Here is a 23,445-nt window from a genome sequence, read left to right as displayed (position 1 = left end):
AGGATAGATAAATGCACTAGCGAAAAGTTTCTGTTACTAATCCGCATCATCTGTAGAAAATCACATGCAAGCATCTCCCAACAAAATTCAAATGCTAAACAAATTAAAATTTCAGCTAAGAATCAATGCATACAGAGAATTGTACAAAAGCAATAGACGCTTAAAACTGCAATGGCGAAATCAAGGCTAATTGGCTTGTAATTTACAAGCTGCTTCTGATTGCAAAGTGATAAGTGGACTTCCAAGTTATTATTCATTGTTTTTGGTGAATGCCAACTCAGAAGCTAAGGCAATATGATCGCTTCCCCATTTCTGCAAAATACAATCACATAACTTTAGATGACTGACCAGTGCCTTGCATAAAAATTTTGCTTCAAGGCATTCACTTGAGGTTAAAAAAATAAATAAATAAATAAAAGAAATTCACTTTACTATCAGCAAAACAGTTCCATGTTTGTAAGTATGCTTCAATGGAATTCCAAGCACGGTCAATCTATATCTGGCCAAGACCTCTACTCAATGTAAGCCCAAACTCATTAGGCTCACTAACTGGAAAATTTTAGTTTGCGTCTTAATAGATGGGATAATTTTACTTACTGTCACTTAAGTTTGGAACTTGTTTCTTTTCGAATTAGCTTTAATTTGTTTCAATAAGATCACTCAATCAATTTACCCCTTCATACACCAAATGCAAAGAATCACTAAGCTTCCTAACTAATCATGAACACAACGGGTGTTGCTGAGTCAATTCCTTGAGTTACCACATATTTGAGGAAGCCCCCTGAAAGAACTTACATTGATTAAAGCCTTATGATATTTTGATTTCAACATTTCTCGTGAGGCATTTCAAAGAGCAAAAACAAGTACATGACCGAACTTTTTACCTTTGTTGGAAAGCCAGGTGTCCATTGCATAGCGTGTTTAGGTATTGGAGCAAGCACCCGGATAGTCTGGAGACCTTCTGAATACCTGGATGTTTAATCAAATTGAAAATGTCTAAATAATTTTCAGAGTGATCCAAATACAAAAATGAAGATTTTTTTTCCCTCTTCTTGTTTTAGTCAAGCGGCAAAATAGAGCTACAGTATTTGGGGTAGCCCATTCAAATAAAAATCCCTGGAAGCACTTCCCACTAGAACAGTTTCAACCTTGGCCTTCTCCGAGCACAATTTTATTCAAATATTCATTCTGAAATTTCCTATCCCCACTTGCAAACTAGGAGTGCTCACTACCCAGCAGCATGAATTCATAATAAAAATATTTTACATATAAGGAGTTGAAAAGAACTAAAAAAAAAGCATAAATAAGTAGAAGCCCAAGACTGCATTAAGAAGAGTAATATCATTAGATATCTTACCATATGTAGTCAACTGTGCCTAAGAAACACCTGTTGTAGCTGGTCACCAAGGGTTCTCCATTTGAGTCTCTTGTCCCCGAACAGTCCTGCAAAGAGCATAAATGTGAAACTCTTCTACACTTATTTGTTTGGAAGAAGAGTGGGGGAAGAAATGGGAGAAGGGAACGGTAGTAGTTGTTTGGACCCACAAATCTAATCCATTCAAAAGCTGAGAGATTTGGACCCACACTAAAATCCTTCTATTAACTTTTGCATTCTGCCCTTCTCTACTTCCCCTCCATCCATGCTAAATTTCCACCTTTTTATTATCTCTCTCTATATCAAAAGTTAAGTCATCAATATCTTCATTAGATTAATATCACATACAAAGTTCTTGTTTCCTTGAAACATTACTGATTCAAGGGAGAACAGAAGTGTAATATGCACCAAGCATGCATCAATTGTGCTATCAGAGTATTTGAATGTTTGATGCATTTTCCTAAACTTATGCGTCTTTTCAAATACAACTAATTTTGTAGAAAAGACATACTCAATGTAAAATCTTGCAACACAGTCTCATAGACACACTTATCCTTCCCTCTTATTCCTTTCCCCAGTTCCCTCCTCAACCACACACTATTGAAGACGAAATATATGTATATATATAAAAACAAAACCACATGATCTCTAAAATCTGCAAAGGAAGAGGATGAGGTGAAGAAGAAGAGGATGGCGGGCATAAATCAATAAAGATACAAATCCTTTTCCCTCTAACTCGTGATCATTCACCAATCTGTTCTTACTCCAAAAGCGGCAGAGAAGAAGAGAAGTTACAATACCAAGATATCTACCTCAACTTCTGCATATGTGCTTTTGAGCTTTAAAGGATGTTCCAAACTTGTGCTGTCTGGATTGCCAGTCGCAGTTGCTATTTCCATTGGAGTCCACAATGATGGATCATATGCAGTTCTGTCCACATTGACAGCCTCGGAATCCAGGTCCAGAGAAAAGTCATCAAGACCTTCATTACTAGGTGAAGGCGACTGAGAGTCATTTGGATCAGAAGAAAATTCATTCTGGGAATGAGCAAAATCTGATTGTCCAATTTGACAAAAATCTGGGGAATCTTCCGACTTATGCAGTGCAGACAAAAATGCACTCTGACTTTCACGTAGCATCCTGCTTTCCCCTTGGATGTTGTTTCTATTCTGCGGATATGCATCATCCAGTTTCTTATCTGGATGGTAAATGCTTGTAGAGACGCTTGAGATATTGGTTTGACAGGTGTCTGAAGGGTTACAATTCTCATCATTAATAATAAGCTGGGATGGCAGATTTCCAGAGCTCTCCAGAAGAGAGACTTTAAGAGATTGTGAAAGATTATTGGATTCTGCGCCTTTATTTTCTTCATAAATATTAGAATGGGAATGCTCACATGACAATCCTTGACTAGAAAGAGAACCAGACTTCATCTGCTCCATCTCATTCTTATCAGGATAGGCGTCTTGAGCATTGGAAGCTAATGTGGGAGTCAAGTTATAAATCTGCACATTCATTTGATCAACAGCAAACTGACTTTCACTGTGAGATATAGTTAGATTTTCCTTAATGTTATCAATCAAAACTGACATAGTTGACTCAGAACCTTCCTTACAGTTGTTTGTAACATCCTGCTGAGTTCCTTTTGTCTCTTCAACAGATATTGCATTTTCCTTAGTCCCAGACTGCATAGTTTTGAATGACATGTCAGACCCATCAAGCATGGTTCTAGCATGTAGAGGCTCAGAGTGATAATTACTAGAAGAAATATTCTCCTCAATTTTGTCTGGGTTATTCTGTATCTGTGTATCAGAAAGAGAATCACCCAGCTGGTTATCTGCCATCAGAGTAGCTGGAATTGAGTTATTGGAAGAATGAGTCCTACAAAATTTGGCAAACTTTTTAGCTTCAAGGATCAGAGGCACAAGTAAAAACCACCAGAGATTAGCATAAATCACTTTTATCTGTACCAACCTACCTGGGATTGGGATTAGTATTATGACTTGGGTTATATGGCCTTGGAGGACGTATTTCAGCAGAAGCTTGTCCTGATACTTTATCTCGATCTACTCCAGACAAATCTAACTGCAACACATCAATGAGATTTTACATTCATAGTACAGTACATCAAACATGCCTTAAAAAAAAAAGGAAAGAAAAGAAGTATTACCTTCTGTTCTGAGATAAAGTTGTACAACGGACTCTATGCAAAAACATGAATGTCAGCATCATAATAAACTATTCTAGAAAGTTTCAAAAGAAGTCATAAAGACCAACACAGAATAGTTTTATGCCATTTAAGAAATACAAAACTAGAAGTTGTAACCTTTGGAGTACAGTTAAAATCTCCACAAAGAACAACCGGCGCATTCCACGTTTTCGAAACAGCATGTGCTTTATCTAGAAGTGTTCTAACCTGATCAAAAAAGCAGGTTAGTTGATGTTACTTATGCACACGCTTCATATATTAAGATATGCACTCTAATAAACAGGAGCTCATAATTATTAAGCAAACAAATAGAGTTTATTTTTCAAATTAAACTAACATGAGAATAAAGCTTTTCCTTTCCTTGTTGCAATCTGATAACTAGTCCAGTAAAAAAATGATTCTTCTAATGAGGAAGATACTTCTCAATCTAACAATATTTTTAATTACCAGTGTTTACGAAAGTTTATACAGTAATAAATTCAATCAATATAAACACCATAGAGGAATGAACTAAAAAAATGCTTTTAATGACAACAATATTCAGTAAAGGATTATTGCTAGAGAAAAGCCCATACATCATATATATTAGTACATCGAAAATAAATACCTGACCAAGCTTAATTTCTCCTCTTCTAGGATTGTAAAGTACATGAATATTACATATGACAACTTTATCAGAACCTTCTGAACTGCAAATGCAAAATGCTAGCATTCAGTTGACGATGAAATGAAGAGGTAAAAATTCATCTTGCATTTGAATAAACTTTAAGATATTAACTTTTGCGTGAGATACTTATGGACATGAACTAAATACAGATCAACAAGTGAAGACAATGCTAAACCTTTTTTTCTTTTAATGAAAACAGGCAAACAACTAAAAATTCCTGAATTATACCTCGTAGGCAGTGCCGATGAATCTGCATTACAATGTTTACTTGTTAACTGCTGATAAACAAAAAAATAAAAAATAAATATCATTGTAATCAAGCCACATGAACCAATTCATTAAGATTTTTTTTTATTTTAAAAAAAGCATAATAAGGCTGATGACTCTTTAATTTTCTAAAACGAGAAGACCATGTACCTCTAGCACACATATCTGACAGACATTATCCCGAAGTCCAAGCTTATTGAACTCAACAGATTCTTCATGCAGCAACTTGAATCTAATATGGAGGTAGTCAATGGAAGTTTTAGACTATATTTGCTTGATTGTCTATCTTATAAGATCAAGATGAATAATCAAACATCTTTTTTTACCCAAAAATTAAAAAAAAAAAAAAAAAAGACAGAAAGTTAGAGAGCAAATTAAAGCAGCAGAAAGGGATTGACAGATAACACACACCTCCTGCAACATAGGATCCAAAAACCAAATTCAAACTGAACTACCACAAAGAAATCAAGTGGGAAAGGTCCATCAATATATTGGCCACTTTAACCGAGATACAAAACTAGACATAAGACTAATCAATATTCATGAGGTAATAAAATTTCTTCAAGCTGTTTCTCTCATTCAAGTATATGCTGCAATTAGCAGCCCACGGACTATCATTCAAGGGCCATAAAATGAAGAGAGAAAGTGTGTGTGTGTGCGCATGAGAAAAAAATGACAGGGAACTGCGGGTCTGTTGTAGGGAGAATTTTGAGGAGAGTGCTAAAATCTGTGGAGCTTTCACAGCATAAAAATTGTGAGGGCATAAGGGCATGACTATATATGCATTGGTGTGAAAATAGATGCAATATGTATGTGGAAAGAAAGGAGTTCAAGGAAACTAGTGTAGAGATGGTTGAACTACTTATTTAGGAAGAACACATTAGTGCAGCAAACGCAACAACTGTAATTAGGACAGTGGCCAACTGCCTTTTTGAACAATAAGCATGCTAAGGTAATAAAAGTAACTATTAATCCCCATACAGCACCATAGATGAGACCCAAATCAAGGGACGTAAAAATATGCAGGATTTCTTTTACCTTGATGTTCTCCAAAAGATTGCACAACCATCGACTGCATTGCCAGTTCGCATCTATACAAAAAAAGAATTCAATAACAGTTTGACCAACCTCTAATTCAATTTCCCACTTCCCAGGTCATGGAATTTTTCTTTTTACAAAAAGGAAATTTATCGTGTTGCACATTAGTGCAGAGTGTACAAACCAGAAAGTAACTGTACACACTCATTTACATGCATGCTCTCCCAAACACATATATTGTAACAAAAAATACGACACTTTGGCCAGCTTGGATGGCATTATCACAGGGACTGGAAAATTATGAAGCATTATTGCTTGAGAACTACAGGACTGACAAAATACAAGCATGTGCATCCACACAGAATTCTAGTATATTAAAATGATTTAAATGTAATCGTCAATTTTTAGACAGCTAATGAGCAAGACTTTTTCTCCTTAGCTTTAGATAGAGAATGGAAATCTCAAATCTCAATGATACCTTAGGGCATCAGTTAAGTTAGATAATCAAGGTCCTTCAATTTCAATGCTTAGATCCACACCAAGTTGTAGACTTATCAATTTTAGAATGGGAAAGTGCTAAAATAGAGAGTTTACACCAAATGCAAATGTAGAGAGAAGAACCAATGGCTTTTCAAAACAGACCTTCCAAATGCCATTATATCCCCATATCTTCAACTGTTCTTCTAAATCCTGAAATCTATCAACCTCCTGAAAATGTTATGTCCAGTCAAAAAGCATTCAAGAGCAATGAAGAGTTGATTTTATGCAGGCAAAATGCGACCTTTGCTTAGGCAAGATATGAAGCTAAAACAAAGAGAAGAGTAAAAGACCTGAAAGCACATTATATCAGCTGACCATAAGCCAAGCTCAAAAAGTATATTTCTCTTTCTCCAATCCCAGTCTAACATATAGCGTGGTATGTGAAAGTAAAGTTTGCTCCGATGGCTAATAGCAAGATAATCAGCCAGTATATTATAGGAAAGAACAATAAACTTATCTGCAAACCAAACCAACAAACCAATAATTAAACCAACAGTCCCTCCAGGAAGCTTAATATTAGAAGAAAAGGCCCCTTGTAAGCAAAATCCCATAGTAAATTGATTAGGTTAGTCAAGAAGTGAAATACTTGTTCAAGATACATATACATTTTCGACATAAATCAAAATATTTCCATCACTAACATCTCCATCAGAACACATACTTCCACATAAAAGTCAAAATGGTAATATTACCAGAATTAGGAGGAGGCACCTTTTTTGCATACTCCCACTCCCGATAATCCAAGGGCTTCGGAGGTCGCGGTCGGAACTGCTGAGGCGGTCGAAAAGCTGGATTCTGATCAAAATGCGAAGCTTGACGAAACTGATGGTTTTGACTCTGAACGAATGGTGGAGGTTGTCGAAAATGTTGATTTGGATTGTAACGCGGAGGTCGATGAAGATGCTGGCTTTGATTGTAAGGTCGCGGTCTACTGAAACCTCCACCTGCTGCTTGACGGATACCTAAATTGGCTTCCCGAACTGACTGGATGTGCGATTCTCCAGTCACAACTTCCTGGTCTCTTCCGCCGGTACAAGGCATGTCGGAAAAGCATCTTCCCCATTGCTTTCTGCCACCTCGATACTGCACAAGAAGCCGTCAAACTTACTACATCAGCACACATAGCTACTCTTATACGTAAACAAATAATTGTAGGGAGAGAAAGAGAGGGAGAATACAGAAGAGCGAGAAGACATAGCAGGAGTGTCTGCGGCCGCAGCGGCGATGAATCGAATAGGAGCAGCAGAGCGCTTCATCTACAGTGAGTTCGGCTTCGTAAGAGCGGTGTCAACGCGCTTTGCAACACGCTCGGTCAGAGTTGGTTCTATTCAGTTGAACGACGTGCCGTTTATGTTATTAATCAGTCGTTTGAAGAAATGATGCATCTAAAGCGTAGGTTTTCCCCATTTGTTGACCGCTTGATGTCCATAAAATGTCATCGAACGGTTCACAACAAACAAGATACTCCTATCTCTAACCTCTTCCAGTCTTCCTTGGACTTTCCAGATTAGTCGCATACATAAACAGGCAACTCCTGCACAGTGTAGGAAGAGTGTGTTGAGGTAGGAAACGATGTCGTTCCATTCCTCGCTATCAACTCTACAGTTCCCATCTCTCTTATCCAAAACCAGGAACATCAGGGGAGACAAAAAACAGGCGGCCGTCTCTGTCAGCTCTCGGTTCAGAGCGTCTACCGATATACCTGATTATCTCTCGGCTGATTGGTATGCTAATCGGCTATCAGATTTTCTTTCGAAATTCTTATACTTGATTTCTAATAGCTCGATCAGAGGATCACGTCTGTTTTACCTCCTCAGTTACTTTAAAATTCAAATTTGTGTTTAACTGTATGATCGATTTATATGCATCTATCGTCAATATTATGAAATTACTCATATCTCGGGTTGCTTGAGATGCAGCAAGCAACTTTGTATCAGGTAATAATTTTGACAGAATTTTTTGGTGGAAAATATGATCTTTTTGCGTTGTTTGTTGTCAAATAGGAGAAAATTATTTGGGAAAAGAAAAACAGAGGAGTTGGTTTGAAGGAATTTGTTTATGAAATGCAACTCCTTGTTTGATGTTGTACAAGTGACTTTGCATTTTACTATTTGGATTGCAGGCTTGAATCTCGTAGGAAGAGACCTTTTGGCCCAAGGCTAAATGTAACTTTCTGACCCTGCAAATTAGCAGTTGAAGTCCTTTTATTAATAATAATAATAGTAATAATAATAATAATAACTAAGCATGATAGGATATGATCATCTTTGTTAAATTTTCTTTGTAGTTTAGTGCAGAAGAAGCCGTGCAGCACCAGCTTGATGCATTGAAATATAATGATCAACCACGTCCAGATTATGGAATTGAAGTTATGTACAGGGTAAATCTTAATCTCAGTCCATGATGCTCTTATTATTTTTTGCCTCTTTTGTTTTTGAGTTACCAATGATGTCAAAAATTGGCCTCCATTGATTCCCGTAGTTGGGGAAACCAGGATTGTACCACCTGGTTCCTGGTGGTGAGGTCCCCCAATGCCTGATTGAATGACTAGTCAGCAATGTAAAATGGTAGATGGAGAGAGTTAAGAGAGAAGAGATGACAGAGTGCTTAGACCCTCTCTCCCACCTTCCATGAAATTTTAAAGAGACCAAAAAAAAAACTCTTCCATTTGTCTTTACTGTTGCTTTACATGAATGAGAGAGCAGGAGAGAGAGAGAGAGAGAGAGAGAGAGAGAGAGAAAACAGAGAAGTGTGAGGAATATTATTATATGTGTGTGTGTGTGTGTGTGTGTGGAACATTGATGCTATTGTCCGTTTCCATGGCAGTTTGCTGGATTTGACCCATTTGAGAGATCAACCTATTTTGGACCCTTCTTTGATTTGGGGCAGGTGAGTGATTTTCGATGTTTTTACCTCTTATTTTTCTTTGTATGCTATATTTCTTACTTAGAGTTGTCATTATTATTGCAGTTTGAAAGATTTAGACGTATTTTTCACCATTCAACCTACCGTGTTTTGCTTGGGCACAGAGAGAGAAAAATCCTAAGTAGTTTGTTGGTGAAAGAGGTTTATTTTTTTTCTTTTCCAATTGTTTAGTTATTAAATGAGCGATAACTCCTCTCATGTGGAACAAGATGTCCTTCTCTTCAAATTACTGGGTGTGACCTTTATATTATTATGGAACAGAATAAATTCAAGCAGCGAGTTTGGATACGAGGAACTCGCCCAGAGGAGGAAGAAATATTTCAATTTACCATGGTTCAGGTAACTGCAGCCTTTGTTTGAGATTATCTCACGTCTAGATAAATGAGAGCAGCATTTATTTTGATCAAATCTCCACCTAGACTAATTGACTGAAAGATAGCTTTAAACATCCATGAAGTATTTCATATTGTAATGGTTCTAATTCTGTAAACTGTATTGCTCTTTTTCAAGGTTGGTCATTAGTTATGATTGCTAAGCTAGTAACCTCTATAATATTTATGCAAAAGTTTGAGGGGATCATATTTATTGAACTAGATCAACTTTGTTTAAATCTAGCTAGCTATTCACTTGAATATTGGATGGATTTCTTAACATTATGGTTTTTTTAGGGAAAATTACTTTTTTCGTGTTAAAGGTATAGTATAATTAACGAATTCGTCCCTCTATTTTTAATATCCAACATTTCAGTCTTTGAAATTTGATTCCGTCAAAATTAGAGATTTCTCTATAAAAATGTCATTAGTGATAGTAGAACTATTATTTTTAGAACCCAACACTTTAATTTCTGAAATTTAATTCATGCAAATTTATAGGTCCCTCATTCAAAAAATCAAATCAACAAAACCTCATTTAAAAATCAAAGCAACAAACTGGAAATCTCAAATTCAATCTCCATAAACAAATAAAAATTTTAATAAATTCAATATTCAAACTCAATAAATATAATAAAAATCAAGGGAAAAATACTTTTTCGTCCATGAGATATAATATAATTAGATTTATCTCTCTATTTTTTGAACCTAATGTTTTAGTTTTTGAGGTTTAATTCAGTTAAAATCCACGGAAGAAAATTTCAAACTCAATCTCTACAAACAAATAAAAATTTTAATAAATTCAAGATTCAAACTCAATAAATATAATAAAAATCAAAATATATAAAATTTGAATTATTAAAAATAAAAAAATTAAAACCCAATAGAAGTTGTTTTTGTGATACTGCTCGCTATCGATCATAATTTGCCGTCCGTTACTCTAGTTGCCCGTTGCTCGAGTTGCTAGTTGTTCTTGTTACTTGCCGCTCACTCTTTGCATCTTTGGCTATTCGCACTGCTCGTTGATCGCATATCCAACAACTCATCACTCATTGCTCATGTCTTCAGCCACTTGCATCGCTCGTTGATCACATCTCCAACTACTCACATCGCTCGCTTCTTGCATCTCCAGCCACTCGCGTTGCTTGTTGCTCTTATCTCCAGCCATCCTCCATCTCCTTCCAAAATGAGTTTGTAACATACAAATTTTGTAGTTTTGAATATGGGTTAGACGAATAATGAAGAGGGTGGGAAAAGTAGACGAAAGAAACCTGAGAATCTAAAGGGTAGAAGGAATTTTTATTAGGGAAAATTACTACTTAAATTTTATGATACGAAGAAATTTATTAGTTGGTTTATTGATTTTGAATAATGTATTAAAATATACTTAGACATTTTAAAAAATCTACTAATAGTTCTTCCGTTAATTTTAGTTATTAAGTATTTAAAAAAATCTAAATAACTTCTGATATGGAGAGAATAATTAATAAATTTTTTAATAATTAAAGAAACTAACTAATAAGTTTTTCAAAATTATAAGGACTAAATAGTAAAATGCTTAATGACAAAATTAACTGAGAAAATTACTAGTAGACTTTTTAAAACATTATAGACGTTTTAATGTATTGTTCAAAATCGAATTACTAACTAACAAGTTTTTCCAAACTATAGGCATTAAATAGTAATTTTTTAGAATTATATTTAATCATTTTTCTTTAATCACGTGTAAATTATTAATTTAATAGAAATTTTTTAAGGAGGGATTTTGAATTTTAACGGAATTAAACATTTTCGTTGGAATTAAACATTTTCGTTAGGATGAAAGCGTTGGATTCTAAAAATAGATATATAAATTCCAGTGTTGGATTCTAAAACAGAGATGGATTCTAAAACAGAGAGATAAATTCTTTAATTATGCTATATCTCAAAGATTAAAAAATAATTTTTTTTTGCTTTTATAATATTTGTACCAACAATAGCATGTGGAAAGCCTATTTCACATTTACATTACAGACTCAAAACTCATTACAATTGCCATATGGATTTGATGTGTGGCTCGTGATTGCAGAGAGTTGGTGGTTCATGGGATGGTTATTGGCTGACAGAGTCTCTTTTAAATGATGGAGATGCTTTTGCCGGTGGATTAGCCTACTAACCTGTAAATGAAGATGGGACTAAGATGATGAGCTCATTTTAGTCATGTTGAAGAATTTCACTGTCTTCCTACTCAGCCTCAGAATTGTGTACATATTATAATAAACTAAGGTCATGTTGAGCCCAACTGATTCTGTAAATTAAAGCTGTATATATTATTCTACAGGGTAAGTTACTAGTGCTTGCTTCTCTTCATTGGCATCACCTAGTTGGCTTCTCTTGCACCGCAGAATCTGGTTTTTACATTTCTTAGTCAATATTATTATGCATTCATATGAAGCAAGACAACTCGCCTTCTCCATAGAAAAGCTCTGAAATTTTGAAGTGTTAGCCTGTAGTACGATTATTGAAGGGCACTGCTCCATCTTCCAGAGTAAGCTCAGTTGATGCAATGCTGAGGCTATCAACCAAGGATTATCGAGAAGCTTTCACTGTCTAGCCATAAGAAAATAAGAGGGAAAAAGTAATTTCAAATGCCCAAAATTTTATCAGCCAGCAACGTCCTCCTTCCAACATCAATATAACACCAATTGTCTACAAACTATATAATGTTCTATAAAAGGTCATTGGTCCCACAGACCAGTTCAGGAACTGTTGAAGTCGCTTCACAATCAGATTTGATGTTCCCAGTATATAGCATGAAACAAAAAGGGTTACCAACTTCAATGTCAACTTTGCAACATCATTTCTTTGTCTGAGTGATGTATTTCGTGAGGACGTAGCAGTCTGGCGGCGTAATGTTTGTGTAATAGTTCTGGATGGTATCTGTGATTTCAAATCCAAATTTCTTATAGAAGTTGATGGCATCCTCATTGTTTGTTTGCACATGCAAGTAAATCTCAGAAATATTTTGCTTAGAGCAGAGATCAAGAACATGATTCAGCAGTTTTGTACCTGCATAATCCAGGCATTCTATCAATATTCTCATTTTGCCAAAACTTTCTTTCACAAATTATCACTCTGTTCAGCGGGATGATTTCATAAACTAGAATATTTTTCAGCAATGGGATTCGGATTTGTTCTCATGTATGGTTCTATGAATATAGAGTTCATGACAACTTTGTAGATCTGGCTAAAAATAGGGGCCTTTTATCAAAGTGGGCGGAATGAAAATAAAAATGGTCGAAGTGGGGTGGGAGCACATTTTGCCAAACCGGGGTGAACATGGCAAAATTCAGCCCCTTGGCAAAGCCTGCAGCTCGTTATACCAGCGGCAAGATGCTAAAATTTTTTTTTTAAAAAAAAAATTATTTTGCATATCTGGTGGAGAGTTTCTGCCAAACAACAGTGTCGCTTGTCATACATCCTGCCGCAAGCAAAATTTTACCTACACGGCAAATTCACCCTGGTTTGGCAAAATGTTTTTTTTCCCACCCAACTCTGACAAAAAAATTTTCATTCCCCCAACTTTGATGAACAGCCCTGAAAACCATAGCTCTACTGCTAACAAATTCAAAAACCTATAAGGCATATGGCAATTAGAAACAAAAGACTTGGAATCAGTTTATGAGAGAAAAAGAGGGGGAAAAAAAGATTTAGAATTCTGGAAATGTCCGATTCTTATTCAAGGAGCAGTTTCTCTGAATGATTTGTGCAACAGTATAAGTGTTTCAACTTTACTTACCAATGCCTAACCCTCGGTATGGTGCTAAAACACCTAATGTCATGATGTAAACACGAACAGCCCCCCCTTCCTTCTTCTCCAGCCGGCATGCAATTGCACCAACACAGATGTCACTGTAATATGCTGAATAAAAGTAAATCGAAACTGTTGTCAGATAACTCATTAACTGATTCTTAATGGAATGTTTCTCCCTAAAATATATATTTTGGTGCTGGAGACAATAAAACCTCCGCACACGGTAAACACGGCCTCATTATAAGCTATGTATACTGTGTTTATCTACATGGAATTCCATGTCTACACAATATGGAGGCATCACATATTATAAGCACCATAATACTTAATTCTGCGCTTCAATCCATGGTAATATCAACAGGGGATATTAAAGATATGTGCATGCTAAAAATGAATTACCAACAATAATGAGCTTGAGATGAAGAGCAGCAATTGAAGACAAAATGTGATGGGGATTTAAAAAGAAAAAAGAAAGAAAGAAAGAAAATTGATCATCAATAAAACAAAAACGAAGAATGTGCAATAATGTGAGGAGACCATGCAGTCATTCATGAAGAGCAACACAATTAGCCAATATGAAACCAAGAAGGATAGGAAGCTAACATATAATAGAGACAGTGTCGTGAAAATTATTCTGGATGATCAGATGAGCTACATTGAGAAAATGGCTCTTGATAGAAATGAAATGTGAAAGAAAAACACATAATTGACCAATTGGGTTCTTTAATCTTTGCTTAAATCACATTCCAAAACAGACTCAAAGGAATAAAATAAACAAGCAAGTAAGATGATAGTAGAATTGGAACAAATAAATATTCACGGGTTGGATTAATTGGAACACTTGTGGCAGAAGAAAAATTGAAGCGCACTGATACCCACCACTCTAATCTAAGAACAAACTTTAAAATAATCATAACAATTACTTTAGCTTCTTGTTCCATAATCAATTTCAAGCACTTGTGCCAGACCCAGTTTACTAATGGAGCCTTTAAGCATTCCCAAAACCAATGTCATGTCAGGATATCCAACCCAACAAACATATAAAATAATATGAACCAAAAAACCCACAAAAGCGGATCTTCATGGACGACAAAAGCAAGAACAGAAAAAAAATAGAGAAGTAAAAGAAACCTAGTTTAGTGAAATCCCCGGAAGCGAGGGCATCAGCGTAATACTTGTCGTTGTAGCGTACGGGGAAGAGCGCAGTATTGAGTTTCTTGAGCTGCATCACATTCTTATCCCTCACTCCGTCCAACGATATCGACACCTCACGACCTGCCCCCATTATCTTCTTCTCTTTACTGAACCTCTGCAAATGAGCTACCAGGCGTGTAAAAGCTACGAAGTTCGGGAGTTGCCGAATTGGGGTTTCTCCCCCACAGTTGATTTGCTAATAAGTCTTGTTTGGCAGGAGAGGAAACTGAAAACCAGTAAACCACAAGACACTCCGGTGTCTAGAATTGTGGACCCAATATGGTAACGGGCCTTCGAACCCTCTGCCCTGTGGTTTTAACATTTGGGTTTGGGCCTATGTAACTACCGATCTTAACCGCCGACAATGAACATCAAACTGGGCAGAACCCATCTGATCAAGCACATTTTCTGTTGTCGTTTAGCCATGAGCCTGGGAGCTCCATTACAGCCACACCCCACAGAGTGACCGCCGACCAAAGCTAGAGAGAGTGGGAAGCTGAGAGAAAGATGAGTGAGCAGAAGAATAAGAAGCCAAAGGCTGTAATACTAGGAGGAAGCATAGCGGGGATTTCATGTGCACACGCACTCATTTTAGCAGGATGGGATATTGTGGTGCTTGAGAAATCGAACTCACCTCCTAAGGGCAGCCTAACTGGTGCTGGAATCGGAATCGACCCTCTGGGTCAGCAAATCATCCAGTCGTGGCTTCCTCGACCTGAGCTTCTGCAAGAGGCCACCTTGCCCCTCAAAATTGATCAGGTATATATATGCTTCCATCGCAAATTTGCTTGCTGTAATTAAATATCAGCTCTTAACTGGGATTGTATAGCTCCAGCTTTCAGAAATATATACCAATTCAATAAACTTATGAATGAACTTGATTTGCGCTTTGGCTATGTTTCTGTTAATTGCTTTTTAGTTAAAAGCAGGCGTCTTTAGATATATGATGCTATGAATTTTACCAGAAGAAGTACATTCATTGAGTTCAAAATCAAATTTCAAATTCCATCCAAGTTTCTTTGGAAAAATAGGATAGAAAATAAAATTTGAGTCTTGTTGGACACTAAAGGATTTATTTTGCAATCTCTACAATGGATCAGAACAATAAAAATTTATTTCTAATTTATAATTTAATTTATTTTTAATTTATAATTTAAATTAAATCTGAACATTATAATTTTATTATATTATCTCAATAATTTTATAGCAGTTTACTATAATTATTTTTTTCAACAATTTAAATTGAAATTGAAATTTATTTTACAACAGTTTCCATGTTGAGATTTCTCTTTCTTTACAGAATATAGTCACTGGTGGAGACAAAACCACTAGGGTATTGACAAGAGATGAGAACTTCAACTTTAGAGCTGCACATTGGGCTGATCTCCATAGCCTTCTATATGATGGTTTACCACCAGAAATATTTTTGTGGGGTCATTTATACCTCTCTTTCTGCATTTCTGAAGACCAAACCTCTGTTAACGTTGAAGCTAAATCTCTTCAAACAAATGAGATCATAGAGATAAATGGGGATTTGCTCATTGCAGCAGATGGGTGCCTCTCTTCAGTTCGCAGGACTTTTCTTCCCCGCGTCAAGTTGAGGTTTGTGATTGTGTATAAATGAGATTTAGTGTTTTTATTTCTCAATAATATGATCCTGATTAGATTGTAGCATATAATGATTGTATTATTCTGTAGATACTCGGGTTACTGTGCTTGGAGAGGAGTTCTTGATTTTTCAGGAAAGGAGAATTCGGAAGCTATTATTGGTATAAAAAGGGAGTATCCGGAGCTTGGGAACTGCTTATACTTTCACCTTGGTAGTGGAACTCACAGTGTCTTATATGAACTTCCCAAGAAAAAGCTCAACTGGATTTGGTATGTTCATCAACCTGAGCCTGAAGTGAAGGTGCATCCCCATTCTCATCCCATTTTCAAATTTTCATACCAGGCTTTTATTGTTAAGCAGTAGGAAACATTGCAAACCTTTTACTTCGGAAAAATAATATGTTAAGTATTTGTTATTGGTCGAAAGAGATAGATCTGTGACGTAGGACTTGCATCTTGTGTATTTAAACTTAGAACATAGAACTAATTCTTTTTTTTTTCTTCCAAGAAATAAATTGTGAACCTCTATTGCCTTTAGTCCTCTACTTCTTGACAGAAGTACTTTGATGCTTCTTCATACTTTAGGATGCTGCAGTTATTGTTGTTCTTTAGGGTCCATTTGACCTCAAATTGCAACTACATGCTAGGATTACTTGCATTTCAATTATAAGATAACTATAATATTGCAATATTGCTTATTCTCTCTATGTGAAGCTCTGCAGCATCAAAACCAGCTAAAGCTAATTATTGTTACTTTAAAACATGTGCAGGGAAATTCAGTTACCATGAAAGTGAGCAGTGATATGATAAATAATATGTACCAAGAAGCAGAGAAGGTTTGGCTTCCTCAGCTTGTTCAAGTTATGAAAGAGACAAAGGAACCTTTCCTAAATATTATATATGATTGTGATCCTCTAGAACAAATCTGTTGGGACAAAGTGGTACTAGTAGGAGATGCTGCACATCCTACAACTCCTCATGGTCTGAGAAGCACAAATATGTCAATTGCAGATGCTGCAGTTTTAGGCAAATGCCTTCAGAAGTGGGGAGTGGAGAATTTACCTTATGCTCTTGAAGAATACCTGCGCGTTCGAGTACCAGTCATCACAAAGCAAGTCCTACACTCTCGAAAAATGGGTCGAATCAAACAGGGGTTACCTCTTCCTGATTGTGAGCCTTTTGATCTGCACACCGCAAGTCCAGAGGATTGCGAAGAACTTCAACAGAAAAATATGCCTTTCTTTTCCGGTGTTCCATTCTGGGCTGAATGATTATATATGCTCTCATACTTGGCTGATTGATTATATGCTCCCCTGGATCACGTTCACTCCCCAGTCCTTTTAGCTCTGAAGCCCAAAGCAATAAACGGTCGTTACATTCTTGCCATTATTTGAACCGATGAATCGCTATCTTATTCTAGTGATGTAATTCTGTATATTCACAAATTGATGACTCGAAAGTCTGTAGAAGGAACGCCATAAGAAAGAAAATGATCCTCACAGAGCATGATGCATGAATAAAATCCTTTTCCCTGAATATGTTTTTGGTCGAGACCTAGAAAACGAATTATCCAACATTAGCAGTTTTTAAGACGGGTAGAAATGTATCTCGTAACCAGATTAAAATAGAACAAAACAGAGAATACACATCACAAGATATTTTTTAGGCTGAAAAATGATCAGTGCCTTTTATTACTGATAACTGGTAAAGCTAAACATCCTCCTTTCCAACTCTACAGGGCCAAAATATACAATCAGGAGGCGTCTAGCCATCCACAACTCGAAACAGCTCATTCAAACGACTACAAAAGTTAAGCAAATAGTATGGAAACACCCATCCTTCAAATTGCAACGGTACTTCTTTGCTCAAGTTCTTATCTTTCAGCTGGAAAAATGCGGCGAAGTCTAGAATAAAGAAAAGCATCATTCACATCAGTTTTTACATGCCTAACACAAAGCATTAAAAGAATAAAAGTACACAGTTCATTTGGCATTACATAAAAAATATATTGCACTCTGTCATAATTGATTTTTCATGTTCTGATAAGAACCGCAATTACACTGCTTTTGCAGGCCATGTCGCTTGAGCTGACATAATTATTCCCACAATCACACCAAACAACCCGAGTGCACTCCCGAAGATCTCAATCACAAGAATTTTCACGAAAAGTGAGGAGTTTTGAGCATCAGATAGTGCACAGCTGCTTCCAATTATTCCTACACATAAACTGTTCCCAAAATACAAGTCATGACAAGCTACTTATATATCATAAATTTAAAAAAAAAAATTACCTTTCTATATCAAATACTGAGGATCGGGATACGTACCCACATACAAGGTTAGCAAAGCCCACAATGATCCCAGAGGCAAATATTGCATATCCAGCTCTAAGGGACTCAGGGGCATATATTTGTGCAGTAGGGACACTCTCTAATTTTGTTTGTAGAATAATCGCCACAATAACACCATATATAGCAACAGCCTCACAAAAGATTACACTGAGAAAAGTATGCTATTGAGTCAGATTACAATTTAACATCACTTGTACTCCAAAATCTAAAACATATTAAATGCTAAAAAGGAGGTGAATCGTGAAACTAAAGTCACCACTAAGCCAGTTACAAAACATCATAATCAGAATATATGCTAACTTTGAGGATGCAATGGTGAATATAAGCATGAATTTAAAACTTTATAATTACCAGAAAACTTAAAATTACAGCATAAGATTATGATGATGTAGCTTCTGAATAACTAAGCAAGAGGTTAAATGGTAAGCATGTAAAACTATCAATAAACATACAACATAAGAGATCCATGCATAAGAGAAGGAGACCGAGATTTAACTCTCCCAAATCCTTCCCACTCCCAGGTAAGTTTGTCGATTCCTTATTCATTCTTAGAGTTCTGAATTGGTTAAGCTATGTAGGTTCTGAAAAATCATATTTACTAGATTGAGAATTTTGCCTCCTAGTCCCTCCACAATGACAATATCGCGAGTTTAATAAACAATGACCAATTCACGTTATTTCTTCTGGATTATCCTCTATTTCCACAGACAAAAGATCATCATCTTCAATAGACTGTGCATTGCATATGAATGTTTAAAATGAAATTATAAATATCAGTTGACGAGAATGGATTATAAAATAAATCATCAAAATTGCTCCATGACAAAAGGGCAGAAAAAAAATGAAGAACCAGACTTTTAATCGATTGAACTGAAAATCCGAAATCTTAACACCTCGGTTTACTGGGAGTCAAAAATTAAAAAGAAGAAGAAGACATCATCGACAGACCCTACATGGTATTATACAAGGATTAAGATAACCCAAAGATCGTTACCTGATGAGATTTTTAGAAGTAATCCGAGGAGCCTTGATCGCAGCACCAATCAAACTACTTCCAGTTATATAAATCCCCCTATCAATGCCAATCATATAAACCCACCAATTAGAGAGCATAAAGTTTTACAAGTATATATACATAGGCATATGTGAATGAGTTAAAGAGGATACCAGGCGGCGCCGAGGACTGAGACGCCGATGGCGATGGCGATGCCAACGGCGGAGAATGTGTAAGGAGAGATCTTCACCAGCGCGCGCGACCAGGAGCTTGAATCACCCACCATGGCGGACCCTGGCATTGTTTCTTCGTCTCCTCTATGACGCAAAAGTGAGATGGTGAATCGGATTTAAGATTTCAGGTTTCTCCGATCTGGTTTCGCGATTATGCGAAGGAGGAAAACTGATGGTGCACGGACTATAACACGAGCCATTCGCCCGTACGATTGTGAGGCACGTGTTAAGAGAAATAAAAAAAATTTACTATTTATCAGTCTCTACCCAATTAATAATCTCTTAATTTTAAAAAATATATTAAAATATTTTTTTATTAATTTTAATTATTAAATATTATAAAAATAATTTAAAATATCATAAATAATTAATTAATAAATTTTTTAAAAATTTAAAATATTAATTAATAAATTTTTAAAAATTATAAAAATTAAAAAATAAATATTTATTAATCAAAATTAATAGTGTGACTGAATAATAAATTTTTTAAAATATTAAAATATTTTAATATATTTTTAACACTTTTCTCAATAAAATTTTTTATATTATAAAAATTAAATAATAATTCTAAAAATTTAATTTGATAAAGTTTATTGCATTAAAATAATGTAAATTTTATAGTAAAAGATATTATAAATCAATAGTTTTTTTAGTGGAAGATCAGGAAAAGAAAGACTCAAACATAGACTTCTCCCTATTTAATTTAAGAAGATTGAATTTCATATATTACTTGTTAAAATATTAAATGTAACATTTTATTTACAATTTTTTTCATAAATATATTTACAAATAAAATTTATTTCTCATTTTAATTTCAATCTGCATAGGAATCACTGTCCTATAAATTTAAAACATGTTATTAATAAATGGATTTTCAATAATGTAGGTGAATTAAGTTAAGTAAAAGAAAAAACTGATGATGGCGGATTTACTGTAAACGACGCCGAAATCAAGAAAATAATATAAAACAGGTCTAAATCTCAATAAATTCTTTAGCGGATTGATTCAGTATCTTAAGTCTTGATTCAACACGTGAAGCAGGTCGACCGCAAGTTCAGGTCTAGCGAAAAGTAATCCAGTCCGGTAATGTGACGGGAGAAAGAATAGTAAATTCAGTACTTTACAATCCTATCCACATACGCATTAAAAAAAGTTTAAATAATTGTAAAACGGAAGTCTGACGCTCCTGTACATATAAATTTAAATAACAGAAATAAATAACATTGTAATAGAATAGCTGGCAAATAAAAAAAATAATAAAAAAAGAGAAACATTTTTCTCCCCATCTAAATTTACACTCATATCATAAATCCTATTCTCTCAGTTTTATAACATAAAAAAATATTATAGAATAATTCCCATAAGCTATTAGAATTAGTAATTGAATTTTTATATTATAAAATTAAAGAATTAGTTTTTTAAATTATATTTTATTAATTTAAAATAAATTTATTTGACGTCGTGAATCTAAAAATAATTTTTTAATTTATATAAATTTTTTTCTTTTCTTGTATGTTCATCACCGGAGTGTCATCTGCCTCAAGTGTTGACACTGCTACAACCAAACAAAGCATTAGACCGGCTACAATCTTGTAAACAATCCGCTGTCCTTGGCTGTTCATCACCGGCGTGTCATCTGCCTCAAGTGTTGTCAGTGCTACAAGAGATCACCAACAAAAAAAATTATCTTGCATAAAAGAACTCGATTAATCCACTATAAAAAATGAAAATAATTTTACCTTTTTTTTTTGTTTGAAACAGACATATTCTGTTCTTGATTGAAGCCATGTCAGAATAAATAAATTGCAGAATATGAGAGAATTAAGAGAACTTGATCCTGCCAAATTCAGTTCAGCTTTTCCTGGAACACCTCTCATCTTCTTTTCTCACAATCACCACTCCTGTCTTGTTGGCCCTCTCTCTCTTCCCCTGTCTGAAACACTGGAAGAAATGAAAATGGAAAGAGAGAGTGAGCCATCTGAGACAGAAGTGATAAAGTTTCATGGATAAGAAGATCCGAGGAGTTGAGTCATAACTGCACAGATTTTGACAGAATTGAGCTCTCTCATCCTCCCTGAATCAATTCTTGGCTTTGCATTGGCTCCGTTAAGACTGTTTATACTGAAAATTTATAGTGGAAAATGGCTTCTGTCGTTATTGAGGCTTAAGGCTTCGATGGCATATTAGGTTGTATAGAAGTATCTATACTGTTTCTTCATAATTGGATTATGACATAATGAGTTTCTTTTCATTATTACTTTAAATGCTTTCTGAGGTTGTCTTAGGGAGGTGCATTCGTCACACAGAACTCTCTGCAAATTGCAGAGATGATTATGTAATATTAATAATAACATGTAGTTGTCTATTTCCAATTGAATTATTGCTCTTAGAATATTAATTTCTTGCCGGCTTCGTCTCATGTAACTTTCTTTACGAGCCTTTCATGAGGAACTGAGAATAATAGAAATTTCTTGTCGTGCATTCAATTTGTAACTCAACCAACAAAAATTTAGAATTTAAATAACTTTTTTTAATTTTAAATTATATATCAAAATTATATTGGATGGTATACACAACTGAATACTTTAAAGAATTTTTCAAGAATAATATACATCAAGACAGAACAGGAGAGAGAATTAAGTAATTCCTTATTATTACGCATATACTGCCATGCAAGCATAATTCAGGAAAGACAAAACACGAAGCTCTAGTCTGGACAGGACGAGTCTGTCGTACCCTTGCTCCAAGGCTTAAATCCCCTTTATTTCAAGGACTACAAATCATCTGACTTATTATTTATTTATTTTTATCATTATTAACACGGGGATACCCGTGGTTATTTAGCTCTAACTGGGGTTCCAAGTTGAAGAAAAAAAAAAAAAAACAGAGGTGGTCTGATGATTAGCCTCTAAACTCATATTATATCGACGTTGGACCTCCAACAGCACTCCAGTCCAGGAATCAAGCCACTGCCACACCACCTGATTTAACAAATAAGTCAAGAGACAAAAGCCATCATCAAATATCAAATGTGTGAGAGAGATTTCGGACAGAAAGGAAGAGAGGTTAAAAAAAAAAAAACACAACCTTGGTCGGCAGAAATCTGTAAGAGTATTTTTGATGCCTCGAAGATGCATGAGGCCAACTTCACTTCTGTCCCAGATGACTTTGTTATAACCAAGCAAGTGGCGTGGTAACAGTGAGACGCCAGTGTAGACGCCTTCCACAAACACTAGAATCATCACAGCCCTTTCTGGATTAGTATCCAAATCACAGAAACACTTGACTAGTACTTGTTTCTTTTCCCCTGGTTTGATTCGAATGATTTTTCGAAAGTGATCTGGTCGGTCCGGGGGTACAAAAACCCTCACTTCCATCTCCAAACTAGACCTATTTTCAAAGGTGGTGGTCAGCCTTGCACCCATGGATGTTGCTTATCTTTAAAACTACTATATCCTCACTTCAGGAGCTACATTTTTTATATTGATTGGATTGGCAATACCACATATAGGCGCAAGGGGAAGCAGAAGAAGAGCATAATGGATCGAGGAGAGCAATGATAAAAAAGAAAAAGAGTAGTGGAGTTGATAACAAGGCGGTAAGTTCCGTCGATGTAACTTCTATGAAATTGCTTACCTTGTTAACTTCATTGGATTTCCTGACATATAGCATGTGGTTAAATTCATTGACTGATATTAAAAAGAAATTGTATTTAACATTGTCACTGAAGCTAAAGAAACTCCATTAAAACCGATGCTTATGTACATTGCAATGCTTAATTTAAGTTCTTGGGCGTAAAAGTTTCTGCTCTAAACTTTAGAGCAGAAGAATCACAAGATACTGCAATTATTTCTTTTCAGGAAACCGCATAGTTTCTCCG

The 23,445-nt window shown here is 35.4% G+C and overlaps 5 protein-coding genes across 9 annotated transcripts; 2 read left to right on the top strand and 3 right to left on the bottom strand.

The window, feature by feature from the left end:
• Positions 1-6: 6 nt before the first annotated feature.
• Positions 7-7,486, bottom strand: LOC110603823 (carbon catabolite repressor protein 4 homolog 6). 4 transcript variants are annotated; one of them, XM_021741752.2, is made up of 15 exons: positions 7,275-7,486; positions 6,789-7,179; positions 6,387-6,553; positions 6,199-6,264; positions 5,557-5,609; positions 4,669-4,750; positions 4,480-4,529; positions 4,192-4,273; positions 3,702-3,791; positions 3,546-3,578; positions 3,354-3,460; positions 2,176-3,256; positions 1,358-1,443; positions 885-969; positions 7-312 (listed from the first exon to the last, which is right to left on the bottom strand). In XM_021741752.2, exons 1-15 carry the CDS (start codon positions 7,350-7,352, stop codon positions 250-252), a joined length of 2,514 nt encoding a protein of 837 aa, XP_021597444.1. In that variant the 5' UTR covers positions 7,353-7,486; the 3' UTR covers positions 7-249. The 4 variants fall into 4 exon arrangements, with proteins under 4 accessions (XP_021597444.1, XP_021597446.1, XP_021597445.1 ...); XM_021741754.2 differs by having other exon boundaries at positions 2,188-3,256; XM_021741753.2 differs by having other exon boundaries at positions 4,480-4,526.
• A 28-nt stretch (positions 7,487-7,514) lies between these two features.
• LOC110603827 lies at positions 7,515-11,741 on the top strand. Its single transcript, XM_021741759.2, has 7 exons — positions 7,515-7,820; positions 8,219-8,261; positions 8,384-8,476; positions 8,923-8,985; positions 9,067-9,162; positions 9,283-9,360; positions 11,461-11,741. Exons 1-7 carry the CDS (start codon positions 7,669-7,671, stop codon positions 11,545-11,547), a joined length of 612 nt encoding a protein of 203 aa, XP_021597451.1. The 5' UTR covers positions 7,515-7,668; the 3' UTR covers positions 11,548-11,741.
• A 269-nt stretch (positions 11,742-12,010) lies between these two features.
• On the bottom strand, positions 12,011-14,616 carry LOC110603829 (N-alpha-acetyltransferase 50). Its single transcript, XM_021741762.2, has 3 exons — positions 14,317-14,616; positions 13,171-13,293; positions 12,011-12,440 (listed from the first exon to the last, which is right to left on the bottom strand). The coding sequence occupies exons 1-3, from the start codon at positions 14,468-14,470 to the stop codon at positions 12,229-12,231; spliced, it is 489 nt and encodes a 162-aa protein (XP_021597454.1). The 5' UTR covers positions 14,471-14,616; the 3' UTR covers positions 12,011-12,228.
• A 119-nt stretch (positions 14,617-14,735) lies between these two features.
• LOC110603826 (6-hydroxynicotinate 3-monooxygenase) lies at positions 14,736-17,523 on the top strand. Its single transcript, XM_021741758.2, has 4 exons — positions 14,736-15,138; positions 15,680-15,981; positions 16,078-16,288; positions 16,758-17,523. The coding sequence occupies exons 1-4, from the start codon at positions 14,887-14,889 to the stop codon at positions 17,256-17,258; spliced, it is 1,266 nt and encodes a 421-aa protein (XP_021597450.1). The 5' UTR covers positions 14,736-14,886; the 3' UTR covers positions 17,259-17,523.
• A 122-nt stretch (positions 17,524-17,645) lies between these two features.
• On the bottom strand, positions 17,646-19,735 carry LOC110603828 (V-type proton ATPase subunit c''1). Of its 2 annotated transcripts, XR_002486186.2 has the most exons (5): positions 19,506-19,735; positions 19,333-19,410; positions 18,315-18,485; positions 17,984-18,214; positions 17,646-17,891 (listed from the first exon to the last, which is right to left on the bottom strand). XR_002486186.2 is itself a non-coding variant. In XM_021741761.2 (4 exons), exons 1-4 carry the CDS (start codon positions 19,631-19,633, stop codon positions 18,043-18,045), a joined length of 549 nt encoding a protein of 182 aa, XP_021597453.1. In that variant the 5' UTR covers positions 19,634-19,735; the 3' UTR covers positions 17,646-18,042. The 2 variants fall into 2 exon arrangements, 1 of the variants encoding a protein (XP_021597453.1); XM_021741761.2 differs by having other exon boundaries at positions 17,646-18,214.
• Positions 19,736-23,445: the final 3,710 nt, after the last annotated feature.

Source organism: Manihot esculenta, chromosome 16 (genome assembly GCF_001659605.2).
Source record: "Manihot esculenta cultivar AM560-2 chromosome 16, M.esculenta_v8, whole genome shotgun sequence".
Taxonomy (NCBI): domain Eukaryota; kingdom Viridiplantae; phylum Streptophyta; class Magnoliopsida; order Malpighiales; family Euphorbiaceae; genus Manihot; species Manihot esculenta.
The sequence above is the reverse complement of the archived record's forward strand: the minus strand, read 5'-3'. Positions and strand labels throughout refer to the sequence as shown.

Coding starts and splice junctions, on each gene's coding strand:
- LOC110603823 (XM_021741752.2), bottom strand. CDS start 7,352: ATGAAGCGCTCTGCTGCTCCTATTCGATTCATCGCCGCTGCGGCCGCA. Junction 4,274..4,479: donor TCATCGGCACTGCCTACGAG/GTATAATTCAGG, acceptor TTGCATTTGCAG/TTCAGAAGGTTCTGATAAAG. Junction 1,444..2,175: donor AAGTTGAGGTAGATATCTTG/GTATTGTAACTT, acceptor TGCTCTTTGCAG/GACTGTTCGGGGACAAGAGA.
- LOC110603827 (XM_021741759.2), top strand. CDS start 7,669: ATGTCGTTCCATTCCTCGCTATCAACTCTACAGTTCCCATCTCTCTTA. Junction 8,477..8,922: donor GAATTGAAGTTATGTACAGG/GTAAATCTTAAT, acceptor TTTCCATGGCAG/TTTGCTGGATTTGACCCATT. Junction 8,986..9,066: donor CCTTCTTTGATTTGGGGCAG/GTGAGTGATTTT, acceptor TTATTATTGCAG/TTTGAAAGATTTAGACGTAT.
- LOC110603829 (XM_021741762.2), bottom strand. CDS start 14,470: ATGGGGGCAGGTCGTGAGGTGTCGATATCGTTGGACGGAGTGAGGGAT. Junction 13,294..14,316: donor CGGGGATTTCACTAAACTAG/GTTTCTTTTACT, acceptor ACTTTTATTCAG/CATATTACAGTGACATCTGT. Junction 12,441..13,170: donor ATACCGAGGGTTAGGCATTG/GTAAGTAAAGTT, acceptor TGGATTATGCAG/GTACAAAACTGCTGAATCAT.
- LOC110603826 (XM_021741758.2), top strand. CDS start 14,887: ATGAGTGAGCAGAAGAATAAGAAGCCAAAGGCTGTAATACTAGGAGGA. Junction 15,139..15,679: donor TGCCCCTCAAAATTGATCAG/GTATATATATGC, acceptor CTTTCTTTACAG/AATATAGTCACTGGTGGAGA. Junction 16,289..16,757: donor AACCTGAGCCTGAAGTGAAG/GTGCATCCCCAT, acceptor AAACATGTGCAG/GGAAATTCAGTTACCATGAA.
- LOC110603828 (XM_021741761.2), bottom strand. CDS start 19,633: ATGCCAGGGTCCGCCATGGTGGGTGATTCAAGCTCCTGGTCGCGCGCG. Junction 19,411..19,505: donor TCAGTCCTCGGCGCCGCCTG/GTATCCTCTTTA, acceptor TGGCATTGATAG/GGGGATTTATATAACTGGAA. Junction 18,486..19,332: donor ACTTCTAAAAATCTCATCAG/GTAACGATCTTT, acceptor TACTTTTCTCAG/TGTAATCTTTTGTGAGGCTG.